Raw genomic sequence first — 24,438 nt, 5'->3', positions numbered from 1 at the left:
AGTACAGAACATTTTCATCACCTCAAAAAAGAACCCCTTTCCCCATTAGCAATCGCTGCCCAGTTCCCTGTCCCCAGCCTCTGGCCTGGAGAAACAATCTACTTTGTTTCTACAGATATGCCTATTCTGGATATTTCTTATAATGAAATCCTATAGCATGTGGTCCTTTGTGGCTGGCTTCTTTTACGTAGCAAAATGTTTATTTACGAGGCTCATCTACATTACAGCAGGTCTCATATGTATCTTTATAACTTTTTATGGCTGAATAGTATTCCATCACACAGATATACCACATTTTGTGTATCGATTAATCTGCTGGTTGACATTTGGGCTGTTCACACTTTGGGACAATTATGAATAATGATATTATGGACATTCATGTACAAGTTTTTGTGTGGACATGTCTTTTCAATTCTCTTGGGCCTATATCTGGAAATGGAATTGCTGGGTCTGATCAATATTTTAAATGCCTACCATTAAAACATTTTATCCACTAATTTGTGCAACGGCTGTTGCTTCACAAAGATTAAGGCAGAGGTTGCAAAGTGGGGTTTTGATTGGGTTTTCGTGTCCTTTCGTACTTCCTACCAGCTCTTTGATCCAGGTAGCTTTACCATTTACTTTTACCTGCTTGGCTTCTACAAGCATGTGAGTTTGTGATCTTTGCCTTCAGAGTTTCTATTTTCTGGGCGCCTGGGTGGCTCAGTCACTTGAGGGTCCGACTTCAGCTCAGGTCATGATCTCACGGTTTGTGGGTTCAAGCCCCGTGTCAGGCTCTGTGCTGACAGCTCAGAGCCTGGAGCCTGCTTCGGATTCTGTATCTCCTTCTCTCTCTGCCCCTCCCCCACTCGTGCACTGTCTCACTCTGTCTCTCAAAAATAAATCAATGTGAAAAAAAAAAAGAGTTTATATTTTAGGGGTGCCTGGGTGGCTCAGTCGGGTAAGCATCTGACTTCGGCTCAGGTCATGATCTTGTGGTTCGTGAGTTTGAGCCCCATGTCGGGCTCTGGGCTGACAGCTCAGAGCTTGGAGCCTGCTTCGTATCCCATGTCTCCCTCTCTCTCTCTCTCTCTCTCTGCCTCTCCCCCACTTGCACTCTGTCTCTCTCTCTGTCTCAAAAATAAACACTAAAAAATTTTTTTAAGAGTTTCCATTTTAATTGTGAATTCTACAAGAAGTCCAAGTTCTCATTGAAGAAACATTAAAAACTATCAGAACTGATTTATACCTTGCTTTCCCCCAAAATGTTCCTCGTCAGAAACCAAAAAACCAAAAACAACCCCCCTCCCCACCATAACAACAAAAACTTCCCTAAACTGCTATGACAAAATGGGTGGGGGTGGGGGGCGTAGAAATCCCAAACAGGAAACCCCTCACAACCTAATGGGACAATCTCAACTTTAGTTCTAAAGGTAAAAGAAAGTTTGTTCACAAGGAAAGCAGTGCCTTCATACTGGAGCAGAATCTATGGTACTTTCCATGTGGATAATGGCAAATAAATCAGGAAGATACCTAAACAAAACAAGCGCTCCCCTGACATCACTTCTTCTGAGTTGAATGGCATGTCCCACCATCCACCCAGGTGGTCAAGTCTGAGACACAGATGTCCTCCTCGACTCTTCCTTTCCCTCCGGCCCCTCCACTGAATCCAGTGCGGGAGCTCTCATCTAACCTGTCCACTGTGCTCCCTTCCTGCCGCCACTCCCTTTGCTCAGGCCACCATAATCCCTCACGCAGCCTGTGGCGCCATACTGCTTCCTGTCTTACCACTCCCAACGGTAGCTACATTTAATTTCTATCACTTCCTGGAATTCGTCATGTTATTCTTCGCTTCTGGGTCTTCAAACGCACGCCTTCCAAAGCCTGGAAATCTCTACAGAATAGGTCACAAAGCTAATTCTCAGTGGTAGCCAAGGTAGAATCTTACAACATTTTTTGAACCTAAAGTTCTTTCCTTCTTCGTATTTATCTTTCTCTTTGCTATCTCCCTTTATGTTAACTTGTAATGCCTAGAATAATCTCCAAACGATATCATCAAGCTGATAAGGTCAGCAGGAATAATTTCTCTCCTTGTATTTACAGAAGGTTGTAACTCAATGAAGGCAGCACCCTTCAGTTGTATGTGAAGAACGCTCGACAGGCTAGAATTGTCTCCTAGGAAAAGAAATCTAAAAATTCAAATACATGAGCAATAAAAAATATCTCGGGGGTGCCTTGGTGGCTCAGTTGGCTGAGTGTCTGACTCTTGGTTTCAGTTCAGGTCATGATCTCATGGTTGGGGGATCGAGCCCCGCACTGGGCTCTGCTCTGACAGGGTAGAGCCTGCTTGGGATTCTCCCTCCCTCTCTCTCTGACCCTCCCTCACTTGTACTCTCTCTCAAAATAAATAAATAAATAAATAAATAAATAAATAAATAAGTAAATAAGTAAATAAATAAGTAAATAAATAAATAAAGTTAAAAAGACATTTTGGAGGGTACTGTAAGATTCTAGAAATCAAAGGGTGTGTATTGGAATTTAGACCTTTTACTCATCACAACAAACTCCTCTGTATCATCTCAGTCACAAGAAACAAAAATTCAAAGATCATACTAACTGGAAGTTGATTAAGAAAACAAGAATTGGAAAAAAGGGCTTATTTTGTGCATCCAATATTCTTGATATCCTTATCACCTATGGAAATTACGTTGAACTTTTCTAAACTCCTTAATTGTTCAACCCCATGCAAAGAATTTTCCATCGAAACTAACTTGAGCCACAGCTCCCTGAATTTCAGTGGTGAGATGACGAAAATATTCTAGCCCCCAGCTGTTGTGGGGCCACTTTCAGGGAAGGCGAACTCTATGAAATTTCTCTCTTTGCCCACATGTTTTTTCTAAGACAGTAACTCTCAGGGACTTGAAACTCGGGCCGCTCGGCCTGCCTTTTCGGTAACCATCCCTAAACAAACCGAACAAGATCATTACCCCGACTGATGGGTGAAATGTCAACTACGCTTCCTGTGTACTTTTCAAAATGGGGTTTGGGAACGCCCCGGGGGACATGAAGCCAGAGGACGGGCACTGGCCTCAGGAAGGCCAGTAACACCCAGTGTTGGTGAGGGTGAAGGGAGACCGGAGTTCTCATTTACTGTTGATGGGACCGGAAAATGAGAACATTTATCATAATGTAAAGTGCAGACCCTCTGACCCAGCAATCCTACTTCTAAATGTTTATGTTTGCACAAACGTACACCCTGGCTGCCACCGCTGTCACCACCACACACACCCACACCCACACCCACACTTACTGTAAATCTCAATATTAGCTAAAGGTCTTTAATTAGGCTTAGCAATGTTATCCACATTCAGACAGTAACAAACACTGATCGATCATTAATGATGTTCAGTTAATGTTGTTAAGGATAGTTTTCATGTCTTCCAAGGTTAGGCATGAGCAGGAATTCAATGGCTACAGGTTACATGGGCATTAGTCTGGCTGCGGCTATACGGTGAAGGAAATAACGAAGTCCATTCTCCATAAGATCGGTCATGTGTGGTAAGAACGCTAAGCAAATTAGTAAGGCAGGTGTAGGCAAGAAAACTGATACTCATACCTCCTCCTCCAGAATGTCACAAGCCAAGTGGATGCGGGACACGTCTGCTTGATGGGGTTCTGACTTTAACTTCCTGGATCGTAAACTCCACAGTTTTATACAGGAGTTGTCAAACCCCGCAGCAAGCAGCTTGCTGTCTGGGGAGATTTCCGCAGTGTTCAACAGCTGCTCTGTGTTATAGAAGGCATAGAAACAGATGGTGGTGAGGGAGGGAGGGCCGTCCTTGACGCGCTTAATGCTCTCCTGCAAGACCTCCAGGGCAGCCTCGTTCTGCAGGATAGGGGCGGGCATGTCGGCGGGCTCTAAGCCGTTGCCCTCGCTCCGGGAGGAGCCGCCGCTGGCGTAGAGCTGGTAATCTGTTCTCTTGGCAGGCTGCACGTCAAGATGGATATGCAAGGTGAGGACTTTGCACAGGGCGGTGTTGTTGTCACTTTGGAGGTAGCGGATCAGGTAGTTGTAGCTGTCTTCCTGGAGACGGACCACGTACTTGTTATCTAGGAATGCTCGAAGCTTGAAGTTAGACAGGATGTCCTGGATGGTTTGAGTGGTCTGTAACTGCTCAATGACATCCTTCTGGCTAGCGTTCTGCAGAAACATCCCATGGAAGCGGCTGTAAAAACTTTCCACTGTGCTCTTAGGACTGTTCTGGACCAGGTTGAGATGGAGGTAGACAAAGAGAGGATAGAGGAGAGGCATCACTTCGTGGCTATGCTGGGAATCAGAATCTACAATGCAAAACAAAAAACAAACAACAAAAAACGAGGGCTTTATAATCAGTATAATTTCAAGGAATAATGGGACTCTCCCGGGGAGCCCACCATCCCAGAACACTTCCTGGTCAGGACTATCGATTGACATAGAAGCCCAACGTGGAATTGTGGAAATTCAAAGCCTTTTGACTGAAGAAGGAAGAGCAGGGACTCTGAAGTCCAGCAAAACTGGGTCTGAAGTCGGCCACAAATCGGGACTTTGATGCCCAGAGAGGTTAAGTGACTTGCCTAAGTCCTCACGACACTTCAGGGGTTTGTGCCCAGGTCTTCGAGGTTCAGTACTTTCCCTTCAATATATGTTTCTCAAATTGGGGAGCGCAGACCTCTGAGGGTCCTTAGATATACTCTTGGGAGACTGTGAGTTCTTCACAGACACTTTTTAACTCGATGATGATTAAAAAAACAAAAAACAAAAAAAAAACGAAGACAAGTGTATTCAGAATGTTCTGGATGGCCATTAAGCAAGTACTGACATACGATTTTAGTGCTCGATTTAATTTTGTGATTACTTCTGGCGGCCGTCACCTAAAGTGATATCAGGGAGTACTTATTTTTGTGAGTTCATTACCGTGTCTCCCTACCCAGGCTGGCACGCCCTAACACTAAGATGACAACATCCATCCCTTGTTGTCCCATATCTGCCAGTGTAATCATTTTGATTATGTTGACTACAAAATAAAACTTCTCTTTTGCAGTGATAATTTACAGATGAGACATTTTCATGTCATTAAGGCTAAACCATTTACTAATTTGAGACTTTAACATCAGGAAGCTACGTGACAAAGGATGTTCAAAAAAGTGTCCGGCTTTAAATGTCACAGGCGAACGAGAAAAGCCCTGAGGTGTATCTGACACCTACGTTAAGTGAGGGCAGAGTGAGCCATGAAGGCACAAAGGTCGTTCAGCCAGAGGCCAGTGGGGGTGGCAGGACCTTACGCGGGGTGCAAGGGCCTCCAGGAAGCTGAGTGCAGACTAGCCTGTGTCACAGCCAGCAGCACCGTCCCCAACTCCACCTGGAGCGGCAAGTTAGTTCCGGCAAAATCCATCCGATATATTCACTTGCTGTTAATGTGAACTTTAATGCTTTTGTGGTTTTGCTTGCACTTGATTTGTGAGTTTCGGTTTCATTCGGAAATACGGCAGCCATAAGGGTTTTATATCTAGTGTAATGTTTGCACATAAACAAACAAGTACCCAAATGCTTTAAGTCAGCATTTGCTGCTTCTGCCGGCATCTTTTTTTCCCCTTCGTGAAAAAGAATCCATTCATGGCTCAAAATCAGGAACATCGGAGAATCTTGCCTCCCTAATTTGATGACAAATGATACCAGCATGGTATCTCTACCCAACACCCTACTTCACTTTATCGCAGGTGAATTAATTGTACAATACGTACAGTTTAGAATAAAGGCGTCCCTACTGCAAGACATGTTTAGAAAATGAACTGAAATTGTGACTGTCACCAGGCCGCTCTGGGCTCCTCCTGTTTCCAGCGGGCAAAGAAGGGAGTTGCAGTGCTGGCTGGGCCGACTGATCATGACTACCAAGGGGACGCTGGACGGTCACTCCACAGTGGAGGAAAGGAAGGGTATGTCTGGACTACAGGAGATCCCTTAGGGCATCTCTTGGTCTCATTCTGTCCCTTGGTTAAGGGTAACGGAAAACTACAAAACTCTAATCGAGGCAGGTCCAGTAATGGCCCAAGGCTCTTCAGAAATGAAGGTATGGGTCATCCCATCTGGTAAAGACCCAGGACCAGCTGAGGGGTTCGCCGAAGGGAAAGAAAATACAGAACGGGTAGAAGAAGGTAGTTACCCACCAAGAATGAAATATCTGACCAGTTACAGAAATGAAGATTATTTATGTAACCCTCCCTATTTTGTTGTGAATATGTGTGTGTGTGTGTATCTACCTATAGGCAAATATCTTTGTTTTCTTTCCTCTCTTACTCCCTTATCGTGTACACAAGTTACTCTGATTTTGTATCAGAGTATTTAAGTATCGTTAACTTTATGCCATAGTATTTAAGTTTCAGGATATCAAGGAAAAGAGTAAATCACCTAAGGACTTTGTTTTTTCTTCTGGGGGAGGATTAGTGCATTTTTCATTGTCCTCATGAGAGCTGTATCATGTTAGGTGGAATAATGACCTTGTTAATAATCTTTATTTGGAGAGTAAGTACGCTTTCAGGAGATGGGTACGGGTGCCAAGTTGACAGGGGGTGGACTTGTGGTGGTTAATTTCGTGTCAACTTGGCTCGGTCATAATGCCCAGACACTTAGTTAAACATTATTCTGGATGGTTCTGTGAAGGTATTTTGTTTTGTAGATGCGACTAACGTTTAAGTCAGTAGACTTTGAGTAAAGCAGATTATCCTCCATAATGTGGGTGAGCCTCGTCCAATCAATTGAAGGCCTTATAAGAACAAAGATTGATCTCCCCGGAAGAGGGAATTCTTTGTATTTGAACTGCAACGCTTCCCAGGGTATCCAGCCTGCCTGCCGGTTCTGTGGATTTTGGACTTACTAGCCTCCAGAACTACATGCACTGACTCCTTAAAATGTATCTCTCTGCACATATGCCCTATCAGTTGTGTTTCTATGGAGGGCCCAGACACAGACTTTGGTCTTTAATTCTTTTTTTTTTTTTTTTTTAATGTTTATTCATTTTTGAGACACTGAAAGAGACAGAGCAGGAGCGGGGGAGGAGCAGAGAGAGAGAGAGACACACACACACAATCCGAAGCAGGCTCCAGGCTCTGAGCTGTCAGCACAGAGCTCGGCGTGGGGCCCTGAACTCACGAACTGTGATATCATGACCTGAGCTGAAGTCGGATGCCTAACTGACTGAGCCACCCAGGCACCCCAATTCTTTAAATGCTTCTTCTGTAAATGCTGTAATTCTTTAGAAGAGCTCCCGAAAATTTTTTCTTTAGAAGCTGTAATTTTTTTTTTAATTCTTGTAGGTCTATTTACTTTCGAGAGAGCAAGCGAGCGTGAGCGGGGGAGGGGCAGAGAGCGCAGGAGACACAGAATCCAAAGCAGGCTCCAGGCTCTGAGGTGTCAGCACAGAGCCCGGCGCGGGGCTCGAACACACAAACTGTGGATCATGACCTGAGCCGAAGCCAGACACTTAACCAACTAAGCCACCCAGGTGCCCCTAAATGCTGTAGTTCTTTAGAAGAGCTCTGGAAAATTTTTTTCCCCAAAATACTAATGAAAAAACCAAAACCAAAACAGCTCAATCCTTATCAATTGGACTTCCAATATACGATGGGGAGGAACCGTTTGCAATTCCTTAAAATCTTAGTTTCAGGCTTCCTTTTCAAAATGAGAGGCATTTTAGTTTAATAAGTTCATAGAAAGAACCTAGCCAGCAAGAAACAGGGCTGCACTGCTTCAAAACTGACTGAAATTCACTGCTGTTTCAGCTCAGTTTCAAAACCGCTTAGCTGTTCTCTCTTGTCTGAAGAGAACCGGTCAGGTATAAAATAACATTTTGATCAACATACTCATTACGTGGAACAAGGTGAGACCCACACGATCAATCTTGTTACCTTGCAATCATCACACGCACTTTGGATTCTGCGCAAAGGGGACCCACTTAAAATAGATTTTTTCTAATTTCAAAAGGAGCATATCCTCCAAAAAGCGTGATTTTCTTTCCTCCCATCCATCAACCCGCCGGCTACATTAACAAATGCCTACTTGGAGCCACACTCCTCTGGTGGGAAAGAAGAGGAAGCTTTTCATGGAGTTTGCAGAAGTCAGAAGCGAAAAGGACACGAGGTTAAGTGAAAACCGAGCCTGTCAGTCCGTGTCCTCCTGCCTGTCTCTGTGTGGTCTGACCCCACTGCGTGGCACCCCGGCCTCTGCTCTGAAACACCACACTGCCCAGCTGGACTTCTCACCTCCCTCCCTCCTGGGCTCCGCTTCGCCCTCGTGTTCCTCAAATGTTCATTTCACTTTCAGGAGTGAACACGGAGTGTGTGTTTCCTGTGACCCAGGCACCTGACATCCGTCATTGTGTCTAAGGGTCACGGCCGGCCCCAGATTCACACCTGGACCGAATGGTTCCAAAGCCTCTGCTCTTCCTACTGTGCCTCCTGAAGAAAAGGGCCCACAGCAGTAGGTGAGCTCCCAGAATCTCTCGCCCACAGATGACTTATGGAGGAAAAAAACAATCCGGGTGCTCCAGCCCGAGAGGCTCTTATTTTCCTACTGTCTTCGAGATTTATCATCTCCTATAACTGGAATTTGCCCCTCCGTGAAGCTGATGCTGAGTTCTTTATCACAAGTCTGTATCTTCTCTTAAATACCAGCCTCGGTTTCCTACTGCAGTCTACACCGTGGGAGGCCACCATCATCATGATGTACAAGGCACAACCTGACTTACTTCTGCCCAGTGTAGCTTAAGCCCCGGTTTGTCACAGAGCCCGAGTCATCCTCCTTTGATCTTGAGCCTTGGAGAGTCTACCTTGGAAATTTAATTATGAGATCCAGACCCTGCTTTCCATTTTCACACCTCCGCTGAGTTCTGGTCCTCACTCACCTCCCTTCGCAAGCAAGTACTGCAGCGGACTTCAGGCTGGCCTCTGTGCCATCCCACTTGCAAGCCCTGTCACCAACTGCCTTTAGACTAACATTCCCGCTGGTTGTCTCCGCCAGGAGACAGGAAGAGGCTCACGCTTCCAGGCCCAGTGGTCAGGTCTCTCCTCAGCCTGGCTCCAGGGTGTCTGGCTTTGTCTGCAATCGGAAAGCCCTGTTCTCAACCAAGCTCGTTTTCTCCCTGCTCCTAGAGGGGAAAATCGCCATCTCTACCCTCTTGTTCCTATCTTTTCCCCACACCCCGAATCCTCCTCCTTCTCCTCTTCCACCGTTTACTGAAATCCAACCCACCTTGCAAATGCTAACTTAAATTCTACCCCCTACTCAGGAAGGCCTTCTCGACTACCCCAACCAACGTTCACCTTGCTTTCAGAGTGCGATTCCTAGACGTACAGAATTCAACACGGATTTCACACTGGCTTGTGAAAGTTCTTCCACTATATTCGAACTTTATTTAAAAACTTTTAGTTTTAGACTCCTGTGGTCAGGATTGCTTCTTGCTTAGATTAATTACTATATCTTATACTTTATTTCGGTGCTCAGGAAACACTTGTTCATTTGACTTGGCTGACTACTCTTCAGAGGCCTGAGGCTATGCAAAAATGTCTCAGGAAAAGCAGTCTGTAAAAACACACGACAAAACATATATTCACCCCCTCCAAATAACCTGTGCCCAGTGGATTAAGGAATTATAGGTAAAATAACAGACAACTTCCTCAGTTTTGAAACAAGACAAAGGAGAGGCTTAGTAGATTACAATTTACTGCAATGTAAAGTTCTGGCTGAAGGAAATTATGGGATGAGAATAAAGAAGATACCACATATTAGGAAAAAACCATCATCCTCAAATACAAGGAGTTAACATTTACTCCATGTTAAGAGTTTGAGCAGGTGTATATATATTTTTTTGATCTTTATTTTTGAGAGAGAGACAGCATGTAAGCAGGGGAGGAGCAGAGTGAGAGGGAGACACAGAATGTGAAGCAGGCTCCAGGCTCTGAACTAGCTGTCAGCACAGAGCCTGACGCGGGGCTCGAACTCACGAACTGTGAGATCATGACCTGAGCCGAAGTCGGACACTCAACCGACTGAGCCACCCAGGCGCCCTGCAAATATTTAAGAATAACATCAGAGCCCAAAGAAATAAATTAAAGCAGAAAACTTTGCACCAGGGTAAATCACATCAGTGAGCAATTAAATGTATTAATAATTCTCCATTGCAAGAAGTAACTACAGTTCTGTATCATAAAATTATTCCAATGAGCCTATCACATCTATGCTTCATTGATATAAAAACGTAAACAAAAATCTATACAGTATCACTACAGTCACGAGTGTCACGCATAATGGAAATAAGTCGTATCTATGACGAGCCATCTCAGGGGGTGAGTACAGGGAAGGCATCACTATTGTAATGATACATTGGGGCTTTATGCTTTTGTCTGTCTCCCTCATTAGACAGTGGGCTCCACATCAACACTCTCTATTGCAACACCACTGCTTAACATAAATATCGGCTGAATGGATCAAAGAGAAAGGCTGAGAAGAGTTAGGCATTCCTTTCCAAACCAGCTTCCCCACCAATAGCACACAGAGACAAATCTATCGTGGAGAGAGAAATAGAGCCCTATTTTAAAAACAGAGTAAAACGTCTTTCTAAAGACTGAATTAAAAATTTTGAAATACTGCTTTAAGCCTCCAGAGCGAATGCCAATGATTAAATTATCTCCAAGTTCTTGCTTACCTCTGAATGAAATCCTTCTTATAAATTCAATTTTTTTTTTTTTTTTTAAATCCTTACTGGAGATGGAGAGCGGCTGATCACTGTTCTGAGATATTTAACATTCATATGATATGAGGATCTTAATGGAATTTCTTTCTTTTCAGTTTAAACATAATAGACTCTTTTTACTAAACCTTTAAGTTTCATGATTTTTTCATTTTTGTAACCACTTAAAAGACTACACTTCTGAATTCCATCAATCAACAACTCTGAGGCTGATAAGATAACCCTCTCTAAGGTTTTATTTCGTAACATTTATTCCCTGTAACATTTTGGCCATTTTCCCCAACCGCAGGACACAGGAAATATGGAATCTCTCCTTTAAAATACAAACTATTAGAGGTCAGGTAAAATCAGGACAACCCTAAGTGAAATAAACCTAGATGTATTATTTTGGTTTATAACTGATTGCATTAGATGCATCTTTACCATTAAAGATTATTATTGAGGATTTTTCAAATAAAAAAAAAAGAAAACAACCTCAAAGAGTTTTAACTACATTTACTATTAACCATTTTATCTGCCAGTTACTCTCAATCCTTTGAGGGCAGAGAGTTTTGTATTTCTTGTACTTCAAGGTATCGTGTATGAAGAAAGTACTCAAGAAAGTTTGATTAATAACCTCAATCAAGCTGGTCTCCCTCACTGCGATAATCTTTCCAACATTAAAAGTATAATCAGTCATCTTAGGACTGGATGGATGAGAACACTTGGTTATACTTTTGAATCGCTTTTTCTTTAAAAAAAAAAAAAATTTTTTTTTAATGTTTATTTATTTTTGAGAGAAAGAGAGAGAGAGAGAGAGAGAGAGAGACAGAGCATGAGTCGGGGAGGAGCAGAGAGAGAGGGAGACACAGAGTCCGAAGCAGGCTCCAGGCTCTGAGCTGTCAGCACAGAGCCTGGTGCAGGGCTTGAACCCACGAACTGTGAGATCATGACCTGAGTCAAAGTTGGACGCTTAACCGACTGAGCCACCCAGGCACCCCTTGAATCGCCTTTTCTATTTCAAATACAGGGAAACCAGAGCCCCAGAGATGCCAAGCAACTCCATTTTTTTTTTAAGTGATTAATTTAAAAAGTCATACAGGGAGTTAACAGAACTGAATGGAACTCGTATCTACTGATTTTGCATTCTAGTGGTCATTACACCACCCATGAATGGTCTAAATTACTTCTAATTTTTTATCTTGCTGATTCATGAGAATAGCAGTCTTGCACTTGGGGAAGTAAGGGGAAAAGCTCATCCTGAGATGTGCTATATTAGTAACAGCAATTTCAATGTACGTTTCAAATTCTCTACATTTAAGTATGTTTCTCTACACGGCTGATTGAGCTTTCGCTGTTTCAACCCAAGTTCTAGTCACTCTGCTGACAGCCACAGATAAAACGGTGAACAAAACATCTGGAGCCCTGGTTCTTGCACACTTTAACCTTGCGATTTAAGTCTCTTACGAATTCCAATAGATTGTAATACTGAGTACCAGGGCTGTGCGAAACCACCTTGGAATCTCTACTATGTACACCATACCTGGAATATACTAGGTTCTGAGGGAAATTTGCATGATTCTTTCTTGATAAGAAGTAGCTCCTAGTGCCGAGTACTTACCAGTGAGAAAATTCCGTAGTCGTCCAAACTGTACTTCATATTGCTGGGGCTCTGCCTGGCAAGGGGCTGCGGACACGATGTTGGCACAACCGGATTCGGATTGGACTAAGGCGGAAAAGATACACGAGATGGGGATGGGAAACACAATTATTAATCCAATATGTGGCAGGATGGATGGACGAGGGTGTTGAGTATGCATCAGTAGCAATGGACATTTCAGTACGTTTTCAAAGTATGCTGGGACTTCTGGTTAAATATGACCAAGTGATGACACCTATGTATCTCCTCTCCTTCCTGATACCCAAAAGAAAATGACAGTGGAGGAATGAAAAGGTATAAAGCACAGAGAAAGGTGAGTGAGAGAACAGGTCCATAAGTTCATGAGAGACCTATCTGAAAGCATCTGACCCCATGTTCTGACATCCTACAAGAAGGTACCTTGGTGTGGGTCTATTTTCAACCATCGTGATGAATACTTAGTGGGCCCTTTCAATTAAATTCATGTCTCTTGGTTCTTTTTTCTTTTTTTTTTTTTAATGTTTATTTGTTTTTGAAAAAAAGACAGCAAGCAGGGGTGGGGCAGAGAGAGGAGAGGGACAGAGGATCTGAAGCAGGATCTGTGCTAACAGCAGAGAGCCCGATGCGGGGCTTGAACTGTGAGATTATGATCTGAGCCAAAGTCAGACACTTAACCGACTGAGCCACCCAGGTGCCCCCTCATGTCTCTTGGTTCTGAGAAATTTTGTGATTCCGTTTCCTTTCTGGGACCCCTACTATTTCTTTCTTCTTCCACCCCCCCTCCTTTTAAGTAAGCACCAGGACCAATGTGGGGCTCAAACGAACGACCCCGAGATCAAGAGTCACATGCTGTACCAACTGAGCCAGCTATGCACCCCTGGAAACCCTACGATTTCAAGGTTAGATCTCGTTTCCTCAACTTTCAGCCTTCCTACTGATTTTTCATTTTTACTACCCTGTAGTTAAATTTACCAAATTTCTTGCTGTTCTCTGAATGTTCTTTGTTTTTTAAAAGTAGCATTCTCTTCTTGTTTCGAGGCGATCATTGAAGGTATTTTTGAAGTTTTCTTCTCTCAGCTGTCTGCTTCATCCAAGTTGCTTCTCACGGTTTCTTTCCACATCTCCTTTTCACAGAGGGTATGGTAGGTTCTTTCATGGCTGAAAGTGAGGCCCTACAGAGCTGACAGAAACTTCGTATGCTTATCACCCAGCATGACTTGGATGGGCTATTTCCCAATGTCAATGTCTTTGTAGGTCTTCTGTCTTGGGCAGGTCAGATTCACCAGGGAAGAATCTGTAATCACCTTCCTGAAGGATATGTGACTGGCTACTAGTATTCTGGGCAGCAGAATGTGGGCAAGAAGCCTGGAGTCTTAAATTCTTTTTTTTTTTTTTTTAATGTTTATTTATTTTTGAGAGAGAGAGAAACGGAGCATGAGTGGGGGAGGGGCAGAGAGTGAGGGACACAGAATCGGAAGCAGGCTCCAGGCTCTGAGCTGTCAGCACAGAGCCCGATGCGGGGCTCGAACCCATGAACCACGACATCATGCCCTGAGCCAAAGTCGGATGCTTAAAACCGACTGAGCCATCCAGGCGCCCCAAGAAGGCTGGAGTCTTAATATTCAGTACGTAATCATGCACTTAGTCTCCATGCTATGAATTTATGCTTTCTAAGAAGAAAAACGACATTCCCTCACCCTTTCTGTGGGAGGAGGGAGACACTGGGGAAAGGTGGCTGGGGGCTGCGGGAGCCATCTTTAATAATCTGGATGAAACATTAACAGATTTCAGAAAATGGAATATAATGTAGGAGTAGAATCTAATGCAGCATGTCTGAAGCAGCCACAACATAAAATGTCCAGGGAGGGGGTACAGATGAGAAGTCGGTGTGCCCCACTGGAACTCAGAGCAACAGCCTAAAGCAGGAGACTATGCTGCACATGGAAGAAGGGGACCCCTTTCTGTCCTCCATGAGGCTCCCCACTTGAGTTAACCAGTCACCAAGTCCTATAGGTTCCTCAAATCTTTCCTCTCCTCTCCACTGTTACCGCGTCCTTAACTCAGGTCGTCCTCACTTTTCACTGGATTATTCTGTGGCCTTGTAAGTGGTTTCCCTGGTTCTACTCTGGGCCTTCCCCAAACACCACAGCCACCAAAGTGATCTTTCCATAATTCACATTTGAGAATTTAGATACCCTCCTTTAGATAACCAGATACACTGGCTCCTGGTGAGCTCCTAATGGTTCTTTTGAAACCTAGCTCACCCCTTCTATTTACTAACCCCTGACTGTATGCTAGGAACCACGAGACCTTTTTAATTAATTAATTTTTAAGGGAGAGGGAGAGAGAGAGAGAGCGCGTGCGTGCGCGCGAGTGCACATATGTGAGTGGGGGAGGGGCAGAGGAAGAGGGAGAAAGAGAATCTTAAGTAGGCTCCATGTCTGGTGTGGAGCCTGATGCAGGGCTTGATCTCATGACGGTGAGACCATGACCTGAGCTGAAATCGAGAGTCAGATGCTTAACTGAGCCGCTCAGGCGCCCCATCCACGAGACCTTTGGGAAGCAATCCTTGACCTGCTAGGCTAATTGAGACGACCATCGTCTTTGTCCCTACAGAACCTGAGGCATTCTCCCTTTGCGGAACTTACTATATCATACCCTCCTATCATCAGTGATTTATCTGCCTCATTTCCTGGCTACAATGTTAAGCTCTTTAGGAGCTAGGATCCTAACCTTAGTTATCTCTAGGACTTTTCAGCACCTGGCCAATAGCAGATATTCAATAGGTGGTCTGCTGAATGAAGACATAATATTATTCAGATTGCTCAACTGACAGAAAGACCTCGGACAAAACCTTAGGATGATCACATCTCATGTTTCTCACATTTCCTGGTGGTTTTCCAGGGACAACAGAGACCTTTCTAGGAAGCCATTATGTCTTAACTAAGGCAACTAAGAGTCATGTTCTGGAAGTCTGTGTAATAGCTCTTGCTTCTATCTTCTACCAACAACTGCAGAGAATTACTGTTCCCAGGTTCTAATGAATACAGGGCAGCCGGAGGTGATTAATGCACACCAAGGGCTATGATGGCAAGTTTACAAGGAATTACTCTGGCACTATAAACTGGCCATCCTACTAGAAATAATAAGGCATTTAGTAATTTATTCCACGTCTGTCATCTGGCTCCGTTCTTGTCGAGGGTAACGCAGTCCGAAAGAAAGGAAGAACGGAGTGGATTTGATGCTGAGGAACAGGAAGGCAAATGCCTGACTGGGCTACTTCTACGGTCTCAGGGGGGAGTCAGGAACCACCCCTTTGAAGACACCCTCAGGTTTTTACTGTCCCATCATTCTTCCTCCACAGCAATGGCAACATACCCTAAGAGCACGCAGGGTCTGGCTTCATGATTTTGGAGGTAATACAGGGAGGCAGAGGAAGCTGCTGCTACCAGTATGGAGGCTGAAACCATTAAGGGAAGGAGGAGGTGGAGGCAGATACTCAGAAGAGCAGAACGAAATGCAAGAATAAAAAAGAGTCCAGTCTGAGCAGATAAGAGGAATCAGGGCTATGCTGGAGAAGTCACTGCAGTGTCGAACTCCGCCTGCAGCCGTTAAAGGGCACAGTCACCCTAAAAACACTGCAGCCATTCGTTTTTCCTCCCCAAATCTCCAGTACACGAATCCAATAGAAGAAAATTCTATTACATAAAAACCGAACTGACAGCATAGCTAAGTAATAAGTGTTTGTTATTCTGGACAGATTTAAGACACTTTTTTTTTTTTCCCCCGAAAAAGCATCTGATTTCAAAACAAGAGACAACACCCAAACTTAGAACCTCAGGAGCATATCTAGGATGCCAATCTTTCCAACCACTGGTCCCAAAGTATTCGTTCACCGAGCAAACCTGACTCCCGTGGGCCAGGCTCCGGGCTACAGCAGAGGGATCAGTGCAGGAAGGGGACAGACACCCTGGCCCTCCGGGTCCTGCAGCACAGGAGTCCACAGAAGGACAGGTCGCACGTGACGTCAGATACAGACAAAACCACTTAGAATCCCGAGGCGGGATGGATTACGACAGGAGGCTTCTAGGAGCGGCTTTGAAGGATAGACAGCATCTCTGAAGGCCAGCACCGTCATCTGGTGGTGCCCACCGAGGCCTCCGGAGAAAGTGTGACCTGTCACGGACACTCCGGCCCGCCCCCAGAGCGGGCCCGCGGGTACCTGTGAGGTTGGCTGCCATCTCCTCAGCAGTCTGTGACAGCCGCAGTCCTTGCTTTAGGGGACCATCGGAGTCCACATACTGCCGGCGTTTGAGGTAGCAGGACACTGCCATCTGAATCTGCTCGGTGCGCACTCGTTTCATGACCTTCAGAGGGAACCACAGAACACTGAGGCATTTGCGAGATCGTCCAACCCAACGAGGACATCACATGGGTAAATTAAGGAGCCAGACTAGCCACGTGGCTAAGCAAGTGACCTAGTTGAGACAAGACAAAGTTCCTTCATTACGAACCTGGGGCGCTCTCCGTTTTGTCCATTTTCTCGATAGTCATACGGTCACCTTCAATTACGGACGACAGGAATGTCACTGAGGATAACACCCCATGGATTCCCCCCCCCCCCCCCAAACTTCATTTTATACTATGATTTCAGTCTTGCTGGTGGAGCTTTTCATCAGGGTTGCTGACAGGGGACCAGGTCAATTCCAGAGTCTTTTATTTCTCCTGCCTACTCGGGGAGAGAGGGGTTAGTTGGCAGTGAACCAGCTAATAAAGCGGGCGGGAGGCAATGCAAAATCGAAGATCTGAGAAATTCAGAAACTGGATGAATAGATGTTGAGGAAGTGAGAAATTTATAGGGAGGAAAGGAAGGCTGTGTTTTTCCAAATAGGAGAAGGCTGGCAGCACCACGTCCAAGATTTGAGTAATGTGTTTTCGTTGTAATCACATTATTGACCTCTCTTACTCTTTATTTATAACCTCGGGCACAGAAAAGCAGCAACATGGTGAGAGAGTATGTATACGCAGTAAATGTCTCACGAATTCATACAAGAAAGGAAAGGAAATGAAGTGCACCAAAGAGGGGTAAATGACTTTTGATAATTCAAGCCAATTTGAGGGCTCCCCTCCAAAGGACTATTTTCCTTGACTACTAAATTGATTATAACGAGTAATGGGACGTGCCATGGTCTCAGATGCTACTTTGCCAGGAGTACACGGCACCGTAGTCCATGTGGCCAATGACCCCGATGAGTTCTGCATGTTCCCTTCGGTCACATAAAAATGGAGCGCATGCAACATTAGCCACACACATGGGACTGTCCCTATCACCGCGATCTTCTCTAAACCAAGGGCTCCCAATGTTTTCTGTGGAAGATCCGCTTTTGGCAACTCATTTGGGTGTGTTTGAGTTTTTTTGTTTCAATGACATGCACTGGCCTTCTTTGTGATTTCCTCCGTTCTCTTTTAGGATTTGAAATTCCTCCCGTTCCAGAAATCTGCTTTTTTTTTCCCCTTTAAACATTTCAAAATATTTTATTTGCATCTAATTTTATCTGTCTGCAATTTTAGTGTATAATGTGTGGTGAATAACCAAACATTTACACAGATACCGTAGCAACAAACTGTTCTAAAGTCATTTGCAAAAATATTTCTTTCTTTCCGAACTGATTTGTGGTGGCCCTTTTAAAATAAACTCTGAAGGTCTGCTTTTCAATTCCGGAAAAGTCAGACAACAGAGCAAACAGGGAAGGCTGGGGATACACGCACTAAAACATATACATCTATACAAAAATATAAATGTTAGGACATCATAAATATGTATACACTGTAAGTATGTTTAACTCCATTTATAGAAAAATTACATCCCCCATGCGTTTCAGTTTTGGATTACCAAAGACAGTACAGTATCACTTGCTAAAAAGGGCAAAGGAATGTCAACCAGGAACACTGCTCTAAGCATTCATCTGCCCATCAATGAAGGTAGATAATTGTTTTTTGGAGATTACTAATAGGCATTACTGTATCATTTTGACTGTATCAGGGATTCTCTCTGGTTCTCTAACCTGGCCATACCTAGAACCTCTTGTGACTGTGTGTGTAAATAATTTCAGCCCTGGAGATTCTGATTCGATGTTATATTTAGAGAAAAACAATGAAATGCACACAGAGACTGTGACGATACTGCCCTTTCCCAGTCTGGCCCAAAGTCAGGACTGGTCAAATCCAACCAGCTCCCAATTTCCCAACCCGTGCCACGCCCCCATCCCCCAGGATGCTTGCTAAAGCTGCTTTCAATCTAACTTCAAGAGCTCAGAGTCCCCAAACTCTTCGAAAGCAGCCCGATTCCTTGTGTTTTAGCTGAGACTAACATTTTCAGATTTCCTACTGCCCATCTCTTGTCACCACGGGAATGCATGCTTATATCAATGGGTGTCCCTTAGTGCTCCAAACAAGGTGGGAGTAAGAGATCACCTCTCTAATGGGAAGAAACCGTGCATGTGGAAGACACAGAAAAACCGACAGAGAGAACAGACCCTGCAATGACACATGTCCTCACAGCGGGGCCATGCTTATGCACATCTGAGGAGGAGGGGGCAAAATATGAAAGGTATGGAAGAGCAAATAGGAGAATGAACAATAGCAAAAAAAATGGCCACATTTGGGAATTGCTAGAAACTAATTTATAGATATTGATTCTAACGAATCTGTCTCAATTAGCTGCCCCAAATGGCAGTGTCTCTGAACCCAAACCACTATGTATGACAAGGGACCTTTCCTGAGGGTGGGCGGTGAGCCAACTGTAGGGCCAAGGACCTTAAGAGCAAGAATGCTGGCATTGACTCTCTTTTACAACTGCACTCAACAGAAATACCAGAGACATGATCCAATCGACTTAACTGAATTTGATTCCAATGCACACATATTTCAGATGAAATAGATAAATAATGAAGAGTTCTGTGGAGAAATCAGTTCCCCTCCCCCTACTGATTTCCGTAATACCAATACCCATACATGGACACGAGAGAGAGAGAGAGAGAGAGAGAGAGAGAGAGAGAGAAAACTCCTTAAAATAGACCTGTCTTTTGAGAGACTCAGACATGAAAGAACACTGCAATTTCAAGTTACTTGCTTAGCTATTCCCAGAATTATACAATCTTTTAAATTTAAAGTAAATTTGGATACAATTACATCTTTGTTAAAACTTCAAGATTTCCCACAACATTCCGTTTTACATAATATCTTAACTTTTTTTTTTTTTTTTTTTTAATTTTTGGGACAGAGAGAGACAGAGCATGAACGGGGGAGGGGCAGAGAGAGAGGGAGACACAGAATCGGAAACAGGCTCCAGGCTCTGAGCCATCAGCCCAGAGCCCGACACGGGGCTCGAACTCACGGACCGCGAGATCGTGACCTGGCCGAATTCGGACGCTTAACCGACTGCACCACCCAGGCGCCCCATAATATCTTAACTTTTAAAGGCAAAAACAGATGACTGCATACCTTTCTTTTCACGCCATATTTGTATTTCTAGAAATTAAAATGGGGATTCTGACACAATATGTATCTATTTCTCTATGTCAATAGTTGCATACTGTTTAATACTTTAACAAAGTTGCTACATAAAATCAAGACGTGACCATCTTCCCGTCTCGAAGTAGCAACAGCCCAGGAAAAACCACAGACACACTCTTGATATTTAACTTCAGAAATAGGGAGAGGCAAAGACACCTGGAACCCAGGCACACTCTTAAGAAGATGGGGCTGGGGCGCCTGGGTGGCGCAGTCGGTTAAGCGTCCGACTTCACCCAGGTCACGATCTTGCGGTCCGTGAGTTCGAGCCCCGCGTCGGGCTCTGGGCTGATGGCTCAGAGCCTGGAGCCTGTTTCTGATTCTGTGTCTCCCTCTCTCTCTGCCCCTCCCCCGTTCATGCTCTGTCTCTCTCTGTCCCAAAAATAAAAAAAAGAAAAAAAAAAAAAAAAGAAGATGGGGCTGCAGCCAAGTAAATTTCTTATTGGTTACAGACTGCAACCTAACCCCATCCACTTATGTTCAAACATACATGTTGGTGAGGGGTGCTAGGAGAGACACCCCCAGCCCACCAAGTCAAGGGCTAGGTGGGCGAAGGACTCACAATTCCACGAAAGGCCAACAGACTACTGCTTGCACAGCACCTCCTGGGTAAGGTGGCAGCTTTGAGTGAGTTCAAAATAAACCCAGGCAGGGGCGCCTGGGTGGCTCAGCTGGTTGAGCGTCTGACTTCAGTTCAGGTCATGATCTCACGCTCCATGAGTTCGAGCCCCACGTCGGGCTCTGTGCTGACAGCTCAGAGCCTGGAGCCCGCTTCAGATTCTGTGTCTCCCCCTCTCTTTGCCCCTCCCCTGCTCATGCTGTCTCTGTCTCAAAAATAAAAATTAAAAAACATCAAAATAAATCCAGGCAAACTCACCACCACCAGTCTCCAATCAGCTCCCTAAATTAGCCCACTGGCAGGTGGCTAGGGGTGTGTGTGAGTGTGCTCTGAAGCAAAAGTATTCCAGTTATACATTTAGGCTTCAAACAGGTAAAAATGATTGTGCATTTTTTGTTAAATGGCATGTAAAGTGCCTACTGGGTACTCAGATATATTAGTTCTTTTTTCTTGCAGTAGTATAGACGCAGTATCTATCAAAAGGTCATTCGAAGGAGGATTTAGAAAGCTAGCTTTTGCATTAATCATCATGGAAAAGTGTATTCAATTACCTTTGTGAAAATATAAAGCACAGATGACAAGTGAGCCACAGTACACTCAGTTTTAGTTAATACCTCATATAATGTTAACATTACGATGGCCTTTCATATTCGATCTGTGCTCCCAGACTGACACGAATATACTTGAACGAGAAGCTGTGCTCTTTCTTATGGTGCCCCAAGAAACAGACGGCACAAAGATAAGGCTCCGTGCTGAGGGCTCAGGATGCAGTGCAGCACCTGGAGGTTCTTTGGGGCTGGGGTGGGGGATGGGGAGAACTCACACAACTAGGTGGACAGATGCCCCTAGGAGTTGCTTTTCTCCAACATCAGCTGGGACCTCTACGATGTTCCAGATGTTTTTTTCTCACCAACTAGTTTCTTTCCCTATAGCTTCTCACCCAGACGTTCCAAAACGGCACCAGCCTCCTTATCCAACCAACTGACCCTGCTTCCCACCTCAGCAGGCTATTTACTAAGACTTGAGATTCCTCAACTCTTGCCAAATCAAACAGTCCCTTTCCACACTACCCCACAAGGTCTCTTGGCTGCTGAACGCGCCTCCTCCCTTGAAGCTCCCTCTCCCTTGGTCGCTCCCCCTCCCCCATTCTTGGTCTGCTTCTCATTCTTCACATTCCCTACACCATGACTCTACTTAGACAAGACTCACACCGTCTCTAGTCGGACCACCTTCCTGAGCTCCAGTCTGAGGGACATCTCTGCCTAGATGCTACAAACATCTAAGCTCAACGTGCTCAAATTTGCTGTCTTCCTTCAAACCTCTTCCTTCTCCTACTGCTCCTAGCCAGCTTGGTGATGTCCTCATCTACCACCGAAGCAAAAAACCCAGCCATCGTCTTGAGATTCTTCTTCTCCCTCTCATTTCTAACAGGCCACCAGCTCCTACTGTATATAGAATTCTTTCTTGCAGCCACTGCTGCTACCCCATCCACTGCAATGTGACAGCGCAAGTCACTTCTCAACTGGAATGTTCCAATATCCCCCCCACCTCTGGCCCTACCTCAAACCACCCTCTAGAATGCAGCCAGAGCAGAAGACAGATCTGATTATGCTACTCCCAGGTTTAAAACTGCTATCCCTCTGCCCTAGTGCAGGTTGTCCAGTCCTGCCATCACCGTTCCTTAGCTCGCCCAGACAGACGGGAGACTTCCCGGGGGATGGAGCTTTTCTTATCTTTGAAACTTACATGAAGAATAAAGTGAGTGCTGTCTTGCTTCTGTTTGTTGGAATTCGTGACAGTGTACTGTAGGCTTGTGATTTTTCTGAGTTTTTATGAGCCACAAATATTTGCCTCCTGCTTTAAAACTGTTTTCCAGCACAGGAAAACTATTTCTATCAAAACTTCACTAACACGGAAGAGTATGGAACAAGAATGGACATCTACATTTACTACGACTTCAGAACGAAAACTTTCATACGTGCTCTGTTCGCAAACACTATTGTAGGCAGGAAAAAAAAAAGAATGGTTTACTCTCAGAGAATAGGGGGAATATGTCAGGAACAATTTAATGACATTAAGACATTTATGGGTCTCAAGTGGAATGATATCCATTTTTCATTCTAGAGCAGTACAGGACTTTCTGCAATAATAAAAATGCTCTAAGTCTGCACTGTTCAGTACGGTAGCCACCAGTCACAAAGGGCTAATGAGCAATTAAACTGTGCCTAGTGCTGAACTTTTATTTTAATTAAATTTAAGTAACCACACGTGGCCGATGTTAACTGTACTGGACAACACGGTTCTAGAGCATGGCGTTACTTTGTGAAACTCATGTATCAGCATCTAAAAACGCTGATTCACAAAGTTGGGCAAAACACTTCTGATTACTAAATTACCAAATATCCAAAAGTTAGTACAGTTGACCCTTGAACAACATAACTGACCCTGCCCAGCCCCCACTCAAAAATTTGCATATAACTTCTGCCTCTCCCAAAACTTCACTGCTAATATCCTGTAGACTGAAAACCTTACCAATAACAAATACAGTCGACTAGCATGGATTTCGTATGAGAATTAGATATTGTATTCTCACAATAAAGTATGCCAGAGAAAAGAAAATGTGATGACAACCATAAGGAAAATATTTATAGTACTGTACTGTCTTTATGGGAAAAAAAATCTGTATATAAGTGGATCCGCACAGTTAAACCTGTGTTGTTCAAAGGTCAGCTGCATTTTGCTAGTAAGACACAACTACCTTTTATTATAACCAAACACTGCAAGGTGACTAAGATACATTTCAATACATTTTACCAGAAGAGTAGCTTAGTTGACTGCTCAACAAAGAATTATGAATGGAAGTTCTCCGTGATATTTTCTGAACCCTGCCGGTACACAATGTTCTTTAAACCTTCTAAAAGTTAAAAAATGAGAAAAGGGAATCTGTTTTAGAGAAAAAGATCAACAATTTCTGTGAAATGTCCAAACAGGAGGTTAATCTCAAACCTAAGACAATGATACCCTTGCAATGAGAAAATTAAGAAGAAATTGTGAGGATTAATTTAAATAAAACCTTTGAGGGCTGTAGATGAAATACTCAAATGTCTGCTTATAATCTTTAACTTATTAACCTATGTGTGTTTAAAAATACGTTATAAAAGGCAATAGGTTAATTCATGAAACAATTTTATTCTATTTCACTTTCGTCTTCCACATATCAGTGTCTCTGTGGTCACTTAAGCCCCTCTGAACGATTGAATTCCGTTTTCTAGAGCACATCACCGTCACGTTTGCCAAATCAGCTGCGAAAGAATGCTTTTTGAATCCACACACGATGCTCTCATTGGAAATCTCAACCAACCGAAGCCATCAATACGTATTCAGGAGGGCGGAACACTTTTCAGTCATCACTGACTGTACTGATTCACTGTATAAACATACCAAATTAGCAGCAACTGAGGTTTGGGAGTGCACTATGTATTTCCCAAACAGCATCCTGTTGTTCAAAAACAGAGTAACTGAGAGTGCCCTGTAATGAATAGGAAAGACTTGAACACGTGGTGACACCCTCTTTACCGACAGATGTTTGCGGGGAGCCTGGCCTCGTAATCAGGTATGTATAGTATATCCTTGAAAACAACTTTTAAGCGGTCTGGCTGCCTGGGATGATCTAAAGGTTTCTTCGTGCCTTTTGCGAATGCTCTCTAAGCTTCCAGATTTGGAAAGAAATGCCTGTCTGCGAAGTAGTCATTTTCCTTTTTGAGGCACAGGCAGACAAAAAGCTGCCAGGACAAGTGGATGGATGGGCCTTCCCTACTTTTACTCCAACCCCGTGCTCCTGCAGGCGCACTCTTTCCAAAAAGCTAATC

The 24,438-nt window shown here is 44.1% G+C and overlaps 1 protein-coding gene across 9 annotated transcripts in view; it reads right to left on the bottom strand.

The window, feature by feature from the left end:
• Positions 1–24,438, bottom strand: part of TAF5L (TATA-box binding protein associated factor 5 like) — a 31,920-nt gene that overhangs the window by 4,762 nt on the left and 2,720 nt on the right. For 4 of the 9 annotated variants that reach the window (XM_047824862.1, XM_047824867.1, XM_047824868.1 and 1 more), the window contains exons 2-4: positions 16,601–16,745; positions 12,361–12,465; positions 3,596–4,320 (exon numbers count right to left, since the gene is read on the bottom strand). In XM_047824862.1, coding sequence (XP_047680818.1) covers positions 3,596–4,320; positions 12,361–12,465; positions 16,601–16,742 — 972 coding nt within the window. In that variant the 5' untranslated portion in view covers positions 16,743–16,745. Of the gene's footprint in view, positions 1–3,595; positions 4,321–12,360; positions 12,466–16,600; positions 16,941–24,438 lie in introns of all 9 variants that reach the window. The other 5 variants (XM_047824863.1, XM_047824865.1, XM_047824866.1 and 2 more) reach the window with 3 other exon arrangements.

This window comes from Prionailurus viverrinus, chromosome D2 (genome assembly GCF_022837055.1).
Source record: "Prionailurus viverrinus isolate Anna chromosome D2, UM_Priviv_1.0, whole genome shotgun sequence".
NCBI classification, from domain to species: Eukaryota; Metazoa; Chordata; class Mammalia; order Carnivora; family Felidae; genus Prionailurus; species Prionailurus viverrinus.
This window is presented reverse-complemented; position numbering and strand designations above follow the sequence as displayed.